The 15,019-nt window shown below is 38.3% G+C and overlaps 1 protein-coding gene across 2 annotated transcripts in view; it reads left to right on the forward strand.

Annotated features, from left to right (window-relative positions):
- The window catches only part of ACAP2 (ArfGAP with coiled-coil, ankyrin repeat and PH domains 2), a 64,051-nt gene that overhangs the window by 16,778 nt on the left and 32,254 nt on the right, over positions 1–15,019 (forward strand). For both annotated transcript variants that reach the window (XM_084291712.1, XM_084291713.1), the window contains exons 3-9: positions 1,065–1,184; positions 2,511–2,564; positions 6,749–6,807; positions 7,303–7,486; positions 9,985–10,029; positions 11,035–11,130; positions 14,837–14,911. In XM_084291712.1, the coding sequence (XP_084147838.1) occupies positions 1,065–1,184; positions 2,511–2,564; positions 6,749–6,807; positions 7,303–7,486; positions 9,985–10,029; positions 11,035–11,130; positions 14,837–14,911 (633 nt within the window). The remainder of the gene's footprint in view (positions 1–1,064; positions 1,185–2,510; positions 2,565–6,748; positions 6,808–7,302; positions 7,487–9,984; positions 10,030–11,034; positions 11,131–14,836; positions 14,912–15,019) is intronic.

Raw genomic sequence — 15,019 nt, forward strand, 5'->3', positions numbered from 1 at the left:
ATCTTTTCAGGGCATTGCGATTCATTTGCCGCTTTCTCTAACCAGTAGTACTTGGAGGCTTTTATTCTTAGCATTTTGTGTGTAGCTTGTTTTTGTTTTAAATCTCCAGAAACTCTCCTGTCTTTGTATTTTATGCTAAATACCTAAAATTATTTGTTGCTTGTGTTGTAATGTGGCAGACAGATGTCACTTGTTGGCCTCCTTCACTGTGTTTTTAATGTGGATCTTTCTTTTGGCAGCTGTGAGTTGGCTGCACAGAGGCAAAGTCAGTGTCAAGTGTAATTTTAAGTGGGAAGACTTCTTCCTTATTTCTTTGTAATTAGTGTAACCATTTGCTATTTCAAAACCTTTTTTTCAAAGGGCTGAATGTGAATGTTGGTGACAGTGATGGCTAAGATATGTTGTTACTGTAGGAGTGATTAATCTGTTTCGTGAGACTGAATATGTAAGCACTTAAAGGATATGAACATCTGTCTACAAAGTCTGTTTCCCACTGGGCTAAAAGGGTCATTTGGGGGCATAAGGGGAAGAATTCTCAAATTCCTTAAGGGGCCTTGACCCTCACTGCAGAACTGCTTGCAGAAGGCCAGTGCCAAAAATGCCGTGTTATCATGTAAAATCCATTTAATCTTTACCCTGAGACAGTGCCCTAGTATTCCTCGAAGCAAAAACACCTCAAACCCTTTTGCTCTTTTGTACTTCTGAGCTAGTTTACAAAGTACTTGTATTTAAGCAGTGTAATTGTAATATGAAGTAAATGATCTAATATAATACTTCAATCTAAAGCCAGGCTTCTCGTGTGTGAGCTGAAATAACTATGGCCCAAGGGTAATGATTTGTGTAGGCTTGGATGGCAACTTCTTTTGTTTGGTTAGTCATATTATACTTGGCTGTATTGTCCTACAATTATGATTTCTGGGCTACACTATTTGCTTTTCCCCCTGCTTTGGAAGAAAGGGCACTAAGCAATGAACCAAAAGTGAAGAAAATTATGTTGGTGTTTAAAAAACAAACAAAGAAAAACATCAACCTTTTAGCATGTCACTTTTTCTCTTCTGTTGTAGCTCGTAAAGCTTTGCATTGCAATGATTGATACTGGGAAAGCATTCTGCACAGCCAACAAGCAGTTCATGAATGGAATTCGAGACCTTGCACAATATTCCTGTAAAGATGTGTTGGTTGAGGTAAGTTCTTGAGGTTAAAATTAAAGTAGAGAAGCATAACTTTAAAAGGGCAAAGCAGAACATTTGGCAAGAGAATTAGTTGAAGTTTATACTATTACTTGTAGCTCGTTTTTCTTTGGAATATACTTTAAGATTGAGCTTTTTTGACTGTGGTGCCCTGCATTTGTCTGTGTTTCATTTCAACTTTTAACCTGAGATGATGAGAATTTTCCAAATCCCAGAAAATCTCTTTGGATAGGAATAGTCATTTTGGAAGAGTAGAGAAAGACAGTTTGCTGTGGTGAACAGGTTCCCTGTTTACTATACTAAATAATGCCAGTTCTCTGCAACTGAATTCCTTGAGTTGATCGCTTGCGTTTTGGATCCAGCTCTATCTAATACACAGAAATTTTAGATTTTTAAATGTACAGAGCCAACTTTGAAGTTGTAACCTCAGATTGACATCTCATTAAGCTAATTTGGAACACCTCATGTTTCATGTGTATTAGTTTGAAATGAAGTTGTGTAATATATAGGTGTAATTATGTGCAGATGTCTGTATATCATGCATGTTTAATGCACGTTATGTTACAGAATGTGAGTCGCATGTGTGTGTCTTCACACTGGTTGACTATGTAATGCCCGTGAACTTCAGTATAGCTCTTGTGTGTGCCTGAGACTGTTGTCTGGAAGTGGACGTGGTCGTAACTTGATGACCAAGTGATGACAAAATCCCTAAAACTCATCTTGGTTTTACTTATTATCACATACTCAATTATTTGATTCCAAGTAGGTTTTCTTACACTTACTGTCAGATAAGCAGTTAGCCAACTATATTAGGGATTGTTATTTTTTAACTGTTTTTAATTGAGACATTATTTCTACAGATTCATGTTGATGTTGCTAAACATACCAGCTGTGAAGCAGCAGTTCCCACAATAAATGTGTATTCTGATTATTATGACATATTAATTGGGTTTTGGAGTTAGTGTTTAACATTAGTGTACTCCATCTTTATTAATGTTTAATATTGTAAATCTATGTTTTAAAACATGCAGACTTCCCATAGCTTAGTCAACTTCATTTGTATTTTTCCTGCTTTGCTTCAGTTTGGTCCTTTATATGTAGGTAGGTAGCAGTAACATTTTTTTTGTTGTTGCTTGTAGTTGTAATACGTTTACTTGATGATATCCTTGTGTTCTCCTAGCATAATGGTTTTAGTTGGAATAATCATACTAAGGAAAATTGATTCTTAAGTTTCTTACCAAACACCGTAAACATTGCTTTTGTGCTGTGTATTTAGTAGGACTGAACTTTAACAACTTGTGTATTTTTGCCTATTTACAGACTAGCTTGACAAAGTTCTCTGACACCTTACAGGAAATGATCAATTATCACAATGTAAGTATCTTTAGATGGAATAAGACCCTGATATATTAAGTTGAGTTATATTTAATAGTAGAATAATAAGAGTTTTTTCTTGTTGATAGTATTTGAAAAGTTACTAATTGAGTGTTATTAAATATTCATCATTTGCTGCTTGTAAATGTTTTGTTTGTAATGCATATGGAATATTTATAAATATTCACTTCTCTGCAAATTTTTTATCTTTATTTTTTTGTCTGGAATTTGTAAGCTTTGCTGAAGTCCATTGCTGTGCTTGCAGTAGGACAGATGATTCTTGGTTTATTTTAATCACACTGATGGGCAGCAGTGGCAATTTATGAGCATATTTCTTCCCTGGAATGCTGATTATCTTTCCTGTGTTTTCTGCCTTTTTTTGTTCTCTGTAATGCACAAAACAAAGCACCTCTAATGTTTGTATAGTTTTCTTTTTGGGATATATGAGCAAGTTAAAGTGTAAAGAAAGGAGAAAATACTGGGATTAATGCCCAATAGTGACTTGTCGCATATCAGACTTCATCAGAAAGCTCAGTTTTGCCTGGATAGAAAACTGACTTTTCCTCCTTTGACAAAAGATTCCAGTTTTGTGTTGTGAAAGCCAAAGGTGTGTGTTCTTTCTTCTGTTTTCTTCTCCCCTTGGCACCTTCTGCTTTTCTTTCCTTTTCCAGAAAATTGCTGGAAAGCAACTTAGTCATCTCCGAAGTGCTGAAGATATGCAGGGCACTTAAAAATTTGGGAGTGTGGTTTTGGTGGTTTTTTTTTTTTGTTTTTTTTTTTTTTTCCACCACTAGGAGCTTAAAGCTGTGTCTTTTTTTCCCCTCATTACATTTTATGGGCCAACTTTAGGTTGATGCTAACAAAATTGTTTGAACAGCGTTTTCTAAAATGCACGCTTCAAAGGAAGGAAAACAAAGGGAAGTGGATTAATACTGTTGAGTTGGGTATCTGTACCTCTTAATGAAATATAATGAAAATTGTAGAGAGGGAAGTGAGTGCACAGTGATACTTGCTGCTGGTTACCCTCTTAACCATGTCGTTGCTATAAGTATGCTCCTTCTGACACACCTCACCTAGGTCCTACATTCTTACTGTTATTCTTGTTCTACATGATTGTGGCTTTGGCAAAGATTGTGCATATCCCAGCTCTTCCTCTGGGGCAATTTGAGTGCAGATAGCGAAGAACAAGCCATATTAAAAGAAAACTTTGCATATCAAAGTAGGGTTCTTCTTGTCTTCCGTCCTGCTTTTTCCTTCCACTTCCTTGCTGTGCTCAAGTGTGTTGAGTAGAACAGTGGCTCCTGTCAAAAGGCACGAGCATAAGGAGTGAGGCATGGGATGGGATTCTAAAGTAGGGCTTTGTCAGATTTACGCTGTGACCTGGCTTAGCTTTTTGTGAATCTGCTTAGTTCAGCAGGACTTAATAGCTCAGTGTCAGCTCAGCTGCTGACCATGTTGGCAGGAGAGCCCCTGTGAGTGGGGGAAAGCCAGAGGAAGAAAGGAGGAGCAGGCACCCTGCAGGAAAAAGAGGGAAGGGGTAGGAGATAGTCCCAGTGGGATGTGGGTTACTGTCTCTGTTCTTGTATGTGGCGTAGCTATGGAAAAGGCTGAGGACCAGACTGATGTGACATCCTCATGATGTGGCAGGGGGACAGGTGGCTTTTACAGCTAGTGGCACATCGCAGTTTTCTCAGACTTGGTTTGTAGCATGTGAAAGGTAATGTGCTGGAAGGTGTAAAGGTAGTCGGATCATGGGCTGGGAAGTTTGTTCTGTTCCTTTGGGAAAATTGTGTGTATTTTTCTGCCTAATATGCCCTCCCCACTGTTACTGTAAGTAGAATTATAAGGCTCATGCTTCTGGGAGTCCAGTAATCGGTGGAGTTGCCATCTGGTTATATTCTTTCTGTATTGATCTTGATTGGTGCACTCCTCAGGCACTGGCAAGCTTAAATGTCAGCAGTGGGAGTAGTCCCAGTATGACTTCCAGCTTGTCAAGAAGTGCTTCATCTATTCTAGTTATCTGTTGTGTGTTTTTTTTCTGATTTATTTTTCCCCACTAAGTGAAAATACAAACAGGATCTTCAGAATGCTCCTTGTATTACTGTTAGATAAAGGATAATTCACGTTAGAAGGGGCCTCAGGAGGTGTCTGGTCCAACTGCTGGCCTCAAGCAAGGTCACCTCAGAGGTTGGAGCAGCTTTGCTTAGTGTTTTACCCTGTTTGGTCTCAAGCTTTCAAGAATGGAGACTGGATAGAGGGTATGGTACCACTGTTAGTGGATGACTTACACTCAGTTGTATTTTCTGACCTTCATTTTTTCTAGAAAGAGGAAAAAAACCAAGCTGGTAAGGATTTTGCTGTCAGAACTTGGTATTACATGTTCCCCCACCCCTCCAGATTTTGTGAGTAGGGTGACAAAAACTGAGAACATGTTTCAAGAAAACACTATTGGACTTGAAACTTTGAGTTCTTTACTTGTTCTGTCAATGGTATTATTTAATGCTTAAATCTGTACCCTTTGGAAGAGATTCTGTTCAGTTGGAACAGCTGCTGCTTCCTTGTATTCTTTTACCTCTTCATTTTATTTTTTTTAATAATGCAGAATGGGAGGTGTAGAAGAGTGGGAAATGAGGGCATCATTTCAAGTCAGCACAGTGATAGATAGGGAAAGGATTTGTCCTGTTGCCATTGACCTGTTCCATTCTGTCCTGAAACGTGAAAGACAGGTGTAAAGCTGAAGAAATGTGCATTTTCATTTGTTTACCAGGATCTCTGGGGGCGTAAGAGAAAATAATTTGTCAAACATTCAGGTGTGCTTTGGCCTTGGAAACTTCACAAATTTATCAAACTTTCCAATTTGAATAAGTTGATTTATTCCCTTCCTGTTCCCTCAGGCTCCCCAAATCTTAGGGAAGTCGCTAAGAAGCATGGCTTAGAACACTTCAAAAAAGGAGCAATCCTGCTTCTTAGCAGTTCAGCTGCGGGTGTTTTTCATTTACAAATTTATTATCTGAAGATGTTATTAATTACTTGTGTATTTTTACATTTTCAGTATCAACTTCAATTTTGAAGGGTTTTATATTTTGGTGTTAGATATTGATAGATTTAATAAGAGTTCTTTTCTAATTCTCCATGATAACCACATGTATTTGTGCTAAAACTGTGCCTCAAATTGCTTTGGTTTTGACCTATGAAGAAAAAAACAGATCTTCCTGACATTTAAGTATTTAAATCCACTTCCTGATCTTGGGTTAAACCTCAAGATCTGTCCAGATCGCACCATCAAGCACGTGGTTCAACGTACATGTAGCTCATGAACGGAGGCTGCCCGTCATCTTTAAAAGACAAGAACTGGATTTGAGTTATAATGTGGGTCAAAGCTGAGTTGCATTAGTGAAGCTGTACAAATAGTTTGCTGTGCCGTTGGTGCTGCACTTGAACTTGTCTGGGTGCCAACAGAACAGGTGACTTCACAGAAGGTGAGGTACACTCTGCTTTCACATAACTTGCTAGACTTTTTGCTGTTGCTTTGGTGACTGTGGTTCCACTCCACTTTTTTGATTTTGCACCGTGCGTCAGCATCTCTGCACTGTGCCAACAGTGTGTTGCTGCAAATGGGCGTGCAGCAATGCCGGTTTGGGCACACTTAACTCAAACCCATCTTTTTCCAAAGGTATTGTGAAAGATTTTTTTGCTTCACTTACTGTAGCGTTGGAAGATTGGTGCCCAATTCCTCAAAATCCAGATGCCTCTCAGAATTTAAGAAATAATTATTTTTTGGTGCAACATCAAGGTAAAATATTTTTTGCCATGGGTAACTCAATTTCCAAACTAGTTCCTTCCTGTATAAACATCTATGTGAGCTGGCGCAATATTATCAGCCTTATTTTATTGCTATACTACTATTTCCTTTTTTCTTTTTTGCTACGTAATGAAGTTCTGCAAAGGATTTCAAAGATGTTTTTAACCCTGGATGTGAAATATAATGTGGAAAAGTATTCAGCTTGACACACAGAATAAATTCAGAAGCTATTGTTAGGTCAAGAGTTCTCAATCAGGTGAGAAAGCCATGGCTTAGAAAGGGCTACAGAAAGGATTCTTAAGTACTGTCTGTGCATATCTAAAATGAAAAGTTGTGAGTGTGCCAAAATTACTGAACTACATATTAATACTTTTTCTTTCAGATCCTGTTTGACCAAACCCAAAGATCAATTAAAGCACAGCTTCAGACTTTTGTTAAAGAGTAAGTCAACTTGGACTTGTAATGGGAAAATCATAAAATTGAATTTAAAAGCATGTGATTTCAGAGAGTTGGTGAAACACTTTTCCTGAAGGCCATCAGCCATAGGTTGAGAAATGTATGTTAAAGTTGGCAAAAATCACTCAAAATCAGAGGCTTCAAACCCAGCTGCAGAGATGTTGAAATCATAACAGTTTAAGTTATTAATCTTAAATTACGTGCTGTTGTCCAGCCTTAGAAAAAAAGTCATTACTAAAGCTTTTCCCTGTGAGCATGAGATGCATTTAAATTTCAGTTTATCCTTTCCCCAAAAGAGGAGGACAGGAAGGCTGCCATCATACTTTGTATGATTTCTATTTGTTATGAGCATTTGTTAAAAGAATGCGAAAACAAAGAAATTAGCTCTAACAGTCACAAGCAGGGTCTGTTTAGTGTTTCTTTTAAACAATTACTTCGTGCTTTGGAATTCATTTGCCATCTATCTTTCATTTTCTTTAGAGATATTAAGAAATTCAAAGATGCAAAGAAACAGTTTGAAAAAGTTAGTGAAGAAAAAGAGAATGCTCTAGTAAAAAATGCTCAAGTTCAAAGAAATAAGCAACATGAAGTAGAGGAAGCAACAAATATTTTGACTGCAACACGGAAATGTTTTCGGCACATAGCTCTGGATTACGTTCTTCAGGTAAGCGCAGCAATAATGTTATTTCTTCAAATTTAACAATACTTACCTAAATGTGTTTTGTAAGTCTTCTGTGCTGTAGTTCCTTAAGTATTTCAAGTAATAATAATAAATAAAACAATAATAAACTGTAGCCTAGCAAACACAGATCCAATGGATAATTGTGATCTAGAATGTTGTCTATTTCTACAATTTCAGTTGTTTGCTTTGAATTTTATTTAATAAATCCCATTTTATCTGGAACCTAGGACTTTGTTGTGCCATGGGTGAAGTCAAGAACATTACTGTTTTGCTTTTTAGTATGGATCTACTGTAGAGTGTTGAGGTGTTCTTTGTCCTACTGTTTTGAAGCCTGTGAAATAATAATATTTTTATGGACACTTCCAATTCATGTCTCATGGTTTCCCATAACTCCAGCAGAACAGGACTGTGTAACTCGGACGGCACAAGGGGTGTGAACTCCTAAATGTGTCTGGCGTTCTCATGATCATACAAACACAGAAAAATCCTTTTAAAAATTGGTTTCATATCAAGAGTTATCTTGATTTGTGACAGTCCAGCTGGTTATTCAAAGCTTAGTTCATGTTCTTTAAATTGTGTATGTTGCCTGTGCATATGTATTGTCTGTGAGGCGGCATTTTCAAAGCCCCTATTAGAGAGGTTGTCCATCCGATCAGCTGGAGTGCGCACAGTGATCAGCCCTGGTTTTTTGCTTCTTGGACACCAAGGACAAAGTTCATTTCAATGTTTGAGAAGTCAGGTGAATTATGTAGCACTTCACTGTACTAACACCCTTTCCATGAGTGCAATCGAGCATCTGTTGTGCTGTAGGAAATTATAGTGCCCAGTCCTATAAGCCCAGCTGAAGTTTTGAAACAGTAGCTTGTTACAGCACTCTGCTCCTCACTGTTACGGGGTCCCACCACGTGAGCTGCCTAAAGAGATTATGATTTGAGTGAGTGTGATGGGAAGAGACTGGAGCTGCTGACTTAGAGCCCCCTTTTCTCTGCTCGCGTTTCAATAAAGTGGATTAGAGACGTGCATTGGAATTGTACTCAAATGGTGTGAGTTTGACATCTCTCACTTGAGCTAGCAGCATGTGCTGTTCTCATTACTGAGCTGAAATGCTCCTCTCAGAGCCCAGGTCATTGTTTCTCAGCTACAGAGGCTTGTGCCATCAGTCTGACATTGGGCTGCTCTGCTTGGACCCTGCTTCAGCTCACCCAGTGCTGCAGCGACAGGGAGCTGGGGTGACTGCAGCATAGTGGGTGCCTCCTTGCCCTCTTAGGCTGCTGCTTATGTTCATGCACTTCTGTGCAGTGCTATGAGAGCAGAGCAGTGTTGGGGAGCCTGGGAGGGAGGTGAAGGAAGGGAGACTCCAGTGCTTAGGAAGAGAAAAAAGTGGCAGAGACCTGTCAGAGCTGTCAGAGAGCTGGGGGGAAACTTGGCTTTTTGCCTACATTGCTGTAGGCCAGTACCTTGTATGTGCATTGTCCTGCTACTCACTTGCTTTCTGGAATTTGTATGTTCTAAAGCTGAACAGTTCCTGTGATAAAGGTGCATTTATAGCAACGAGGATAAGTTCCAGCATCTCTTAGTGCAGTCATAAAATGAATTCACCCATAGGAATCCCTTCTACTCAGATGACTCTTCTGCTGGAAAAGTGGCTTCACAACAGCAGTCTCTTTATAGCTGTATTGACTTTAAATTGTACTTCAAAACCATTGCTTTGCTCTATTTATTTTTTTTTGTCCTGTAAGTTGAGGGTTTGTTCTGTACGGTTTTTAATTATTTTTGCTGCAGATGATTTTCCAAAGTACTGATTGTTTAAGTATGGAAGTGCAGTCTGATTTTGATTATAGCTTCAGTAAGTTTATTTCTTCTGCTGGAATCTTTAAACTGATCTAGAGGTGTTAAATTACAAAATTGCACATTTTTTCCTGCTCTACGGACCTTTTAAAGAAAATGTAGTAAAATGCAGGATGGCAACTTGAAAGATTAGGGAACAAAGAAGAATTGGATGAACGTCAAAAATAAAATGTCCCTCTTTCTACATAATGTGAAATATTTCAAGGTTCTAGGACAATGCTGTTGGTCAGTGACTTCAGCCAGATTAAAAGTGCAAGTATATATGAAACGCTACTTATTGTAGATGTCGCAATCTTGCTTGTTTCAGTGGCTGGGGCTATATCCAAGTTTTAGGACACTTGAGATGGTGTTAGCCCAAGGGGAAATGAGTCACAACTTCCTTACTTGTGGGGCTATAACTGTGGAATTCTAGCTTTGCAAGCTTTTATAACTTTTTTTAATTAAATATAACTGCGGTATTACTAAATTAGCATGCATCTTCTGCAGCTTTGAAAGTGCTTTGTGAAATCAGATACTGAGTTATATTTGTCTGATGTTTTAAGCTTTGGTATGATTATTTGGAATGAATCTGAAGCTTACTTCTGTGGGAGGAACTTGCAAATTGAATAAAATAAGCAACTTATTTTTTCTAGATCAATGTTCTTCAGTCTAAAAGAAGATCAGAAATCTTAAAATCGGTAAGATACACTTTGATTTCTGTATTAGAATATATTTAAATACATCCAAAGTTAAACATGTGACTGCAAAGCAATGTATGAAGTGAACTTGTCCTTTTGCCCATCAAACGTTAGTAGTACAGTTGGCACTTTGTGGTGGTCGGCCTGGCCTTTACTATAACCTCGCTTAGATATTTAGCTGGTTTTTGGTAATCATTACGATTCAGATATGAACACTTAACAAAAAGAGCAGTGAAAACCTTAATAAAGTGTTTCACAGTTAAAATTGAACTTTGCCGAGAATTCTATTTATGCCTGTTATGTTCATTTCTAAACGATAAGTACTTGTAGTCTGCTCTAAGATGGTTTCAGCTCTTTCTACAAAAATGGTGTTTTTGAATAAATAGCTTAGTCAGCTAGTACATAATATGCTTTAGTATGCTGTCTGCAAAATAGATTACCAGATAAAATGGTGCTTTTCTTTCAAAGGTCTAAAGTTGTATTTAATTTAAATGCTATTTAAAGATATCAAAAACTTCAGTTGAATTGCAGCTTTCTAGCTGCTTGCCGTTGTGCTCTGCATCTTCCCAACTTGTTTCCTTTCTTAACACTGGACATTCTTCTCAGCTGTGTTCATGGAAGTTACGGTTTTGGATCATTAATATATTCTGTAGTCCTCTCTATTGTACACAGCCTAATTAAACAGGAGTTAACAAAAGTTTTTTGGATTACAAGAATCAGAAGTAATTTTCTGCCCTTAACTAGCTTTTATTTGTTAATCCCGTAACTCGTTTCTGAGATTTTTGGCATGGTTCTTAGCTGCCTTTGCCTCTCATATTTATTTACAACACAGGAAGCTGCACAAGATATTGATGTAAAGCGGCAAGATGACAACATACCAGAAAATAACCATGGAATTTGTTTTGCCCTTTTTTGTTTGGTTTATTCATGTAGATTAATTAAAGAACATATTTCTGTGATATCTGAAATACTTAGCTTTTTAAATATCTACTTCTTTTCTTCCAGATGTTATCATTTATGTACGCCCATTTGGCTTTTTTCCACCAAGGCTATGACCTTTTCAGCGAGCTTGGGCCCTATATGAAAGATCTTGGTGCACAGGTAAGAAATTACTTTACAGATTCATAACTATATACTGAAATGGAAGAAAATGTGCATATATCAGATATTTTGCAGATTTATTCAATGAAAAGGAAACTAGTGTGATAAAGGCAAAGCATTAAAATACTGAAGTGGTTTGAATTAAAGTTATTAGTTGTCCTTTTATTAAAGGTAATGCTGCATTTAGGATCTACATTCCTAATCATAGCCATGTGATGCCACCTGAGGTACTCTGTGATATTTAGGGCACTGGGTTTTCTTTTATTTCAAAAAAAAAAAAAAAAAAGTGTATATGTGCCACATCTTACATATTTAACAAGAAAAAAATATTTGTTTCCTTCAATTTGTATATGTTATATACTGTGTAAATTGTTTGGTATGTAAAAATTGATGTAAGCAATTTAAAGTTAGACCATAAAACACAAGTCTTATTTTAATAACTGGTGCAAAACTGAGTTCATACTATTAAATCCTTCTTGCCCTGTTCTGTTCTCTAAGAACATGTAATTGCAACTTCTGGGTTTTCAATGAAAGAATCATCAAAACATTGCATGTACTGTGGACAACTGCACAAAAGAGAACGGTGAAAATAGTTATGCAAAATAGGTTAGGGACATAGAGTATTTAATTGAAGATCTGTCTGTGGTGCAGGGAGAAGGCTCAGCAGTGTCTCTTGACTTGCTTTCAGTGCAAGTGAGTATAGCTGGAAATATTTGTACCATTTTTTTTTTTTGCTTCAGTCTGAAGACTTGCAACAACTGCACTGATGTAACACCCTCTGTTTCCACTCCACAACCTGATCTACAAAACAAAGCCAACCCAAATTCTGAATGTCAGTCCATATATGAAAGCATATAAATGACAGCAAGCAGATATATTTGCATTTATCTCAAGCAGATACGTTGTTGAATGTTTATGAAATTACATTGTTCTGGCCCGGTTTGAAACAGTTCCTAGTTCTGGCTGCATATTTCTGCCCCATTGCTGTTGTCATCTGTGCCTCTCAACCTGCTTGGGGGGTTGTGCAGTGAAGCAGATGGAGAACTGTAGAAAATTACTACTTAGACATTTGATTGTTGGAGTTACTCTTCTGATAGATTAGTACCCTAATGTGGTTACTATCGGTCTTCATAATTATAATTACTTGTATAGATGCCTGTCAGAGAAGGATATGCTTTTGTGTGTACACGCATGTGTGGCAAAGTAAATGATTGAGCTGGAGAGAGGCTGCTTGAACTGGCATCTCCATCAAGAAGGGAAGAGGCTGTTTAGCTGCAGCCCCTTGTGTTTGGTGTTCTAATAGCAATTGAAAGGTTCAGGTGCATGTGACTGCTCGTAGCTGACCGTGTTCCTTCACATCCGTCTATTTAGAGTTGTCGTTGTTGAACTGTAGTGTCGTGAGAGTATAGAATGTTTCCTATATCTCTTCAGAGGAGGGGATGCGGAAAGGAGATGAGAACAGTGTAGTTGGTAGTGGTTTATGCTACCAGCTAGGGATTACTTGAGTTAGGAGCACAAGGTTATTTTTTAATGGCTCATCATCCATTTGCTTCACCTGGTAAGGAGTGTTGTGCAATACTCATTCTGGTGCAGGTGTCATAGCAACTGAAGGAGCTAAATTTAGAAGAATCCAAAGCTGAATGTTTGAAATATATTGACAGTGGAGCAAAGATAGTGAGTGAAAGCCCTGAAGTCATACAACTTGTTGAATTATTTTCCTGTGGCAGACCTTAGTTTTAAGTAATGGATAGCTTTTCCTACAGAAGCAGACTTGTAAAAAGCTCGTTAAAGTTTAACTGTTGATGATCTTGCAGATTATATTGGTTGAAGTTTCTGTCTTTGATGGGTTAGATAGAAGGTATGTTGGGACAGGTGTTTGTTAGATTTTTCTGAAAATGTTATGAACTGCTTTTGTTAGTGAATTTTCATTTACAGGTAAATGTTGTGTACGATCCTAATTATAAGGTTTAATTGCACATGAAATATTAAAATTAGGGTGGTCTTAGGTAGTACAATTGTATTTTTTGGTGTGTTTTCAAAATATCTGGTTCACATGATGGAATAGAATTGAGCAACTTTGCTTTCTAGATGTTTTAAGTCAGGCTGATATTATCAATGAGATCATTGTAGGGGAACCATTAATGTCACACCAGTATAATACTCATCCCAACCCCCCTGCCATGGGCAGGGATGCCACCCACTAGATCAGGTTGCCCAGGGACTCATCCAACCTGGCCTTGAACACCTCCAGGGATGGGGCATCCACAGCTTCTCTGGGCAGCCTGTGCCAGTGCCTCTCTGTTAACATGAACACGTGAGACGGAAAGTGCTCATGTAGCCATTTGGGATAAACAAGCCAGAGAGAGAAGACTGCAGGAAATTAGCAGAGCTTGGAATTGGAACCATCAGATGGCTTGGAGGTCTGGGGCTGTAATTGTAATTGTAATACAGGGGTGTAAGAGCCAGTTAGCAGCCCTTTTTCCCCCCCTCACTTGTATCATTTCAAATGAGGGAAATGCAACACTGAGAAAGATGACCGAGTTTGCAGAGGTTTTCATTTGTGGCTGTAAGAGTGGGTGGAGATGATATAATTTGTGTGTAAATGGGAGGGTCTGTTATTCATATAGTCCTCTCTGCTACATGACTGACGTAGGCTGGAAAACTGGAGTTGCACGTTGTTCGGAGTCTCCTGGTTCTAGGGCTGGAGTAGAATGAGGTCTGCCTCACACGTGGTGTACAGCTGTGGGCTGTACAGCTGTGGTAGGTGATGCAGTTGTGCCATTATCCAGTAGAATGCCATGAGTGGGTATAATGGCACTTGTGCCTTGCAGACTACGTATAGGAGGAGTTGATCTGATTCTGTAGTGTTTCATGTACAGGCAGCACTTGATTCTCCACTTCACCATATTTCTTAGTTAAAAATCAGAGCCTGTACAAACAAACTTACAGTCTAACAGGATGTCTTATTTTTCTACTTTTTATTCTCCTTATGGTTTCAAAAAGAAAAAAATAAAAGGGCGGTATTATAGACATGGATGTACACGTTTTTGGTAGCATCCCTACAAAGTCTGTGATAAGAAAGATAACTTTAATCAAATCCTCTCTGTTGTGACAGTCTGTTTGCACAATCAGATTATTATTTCTGAAACTGGAAGCAGTTGGGTTCTATTGACAATTCCAAGCAATCCTGCTCAAATACTGCTGCTGACTTGATTGAAACCATCAATGCAAAAGCCTGGTTGGGGCAATTCCCTCCTTTTTTCTGGAGGGGGAAGAATCACTAGCATTTGTTCTTCCTAGTTTGTGCTGCTAATGCCAGCACTGCTGCATAGGCCGGTCAGCCAGCAGGAGCAGCTAAAGCATGAGTCATTCTCTTCAGAGACTGAGCACCAATGCGGTATAGAAGTCGCATATGCTTGGCACCATGCTGTTCTTTCAAACATTCCTCCGAAGGCTTACAAGAAACGTACACCTTTCATAGAGGTTAATTCAGGATGGTAGTGCAGTGCTTTAAACGAGGCTTCAGTGGTTATTAAAGGTAAACACTTTGTGACCAGAGAAGTGATTTTTTTTTTTTTACTATGCAAATAAAGCAAGTCATGCAATGTCTAGACATAATGTGTTCTTTTTTTGTCAGCATTGTGAAATCTACAGAGCCAAATTTCTTTTGAAATCTAAAGATCCAATTTTCTGTTTCTCTTTACAGCTGGATCAGTTGGCTGTAGATGCTGCAAAGGAGAAGAGAGATATGGAGCAAAAGCACTCCACTATTCAACAAAAGGTACTTGAGAGAATGTAAAGGGTAGACTGCACATACATTTTCTTGTCTTGCCTCTCTCCCCAGCAGTGCATCTTTGCATCAGAACTGTGAACGGTGTTATCTTTAGTA

The sequence above is a fragment of the Netta rufina genome (genome assembly GCF_964035555.1).
Source record: "Netta rufina genome assembly, chromosome: 9".
NCBI classification, from domain to species: Eukaryota; Metazoa; Chordata; class Aves; order Anseriformes; family Anatidae; genus Netta; species Netta rufina.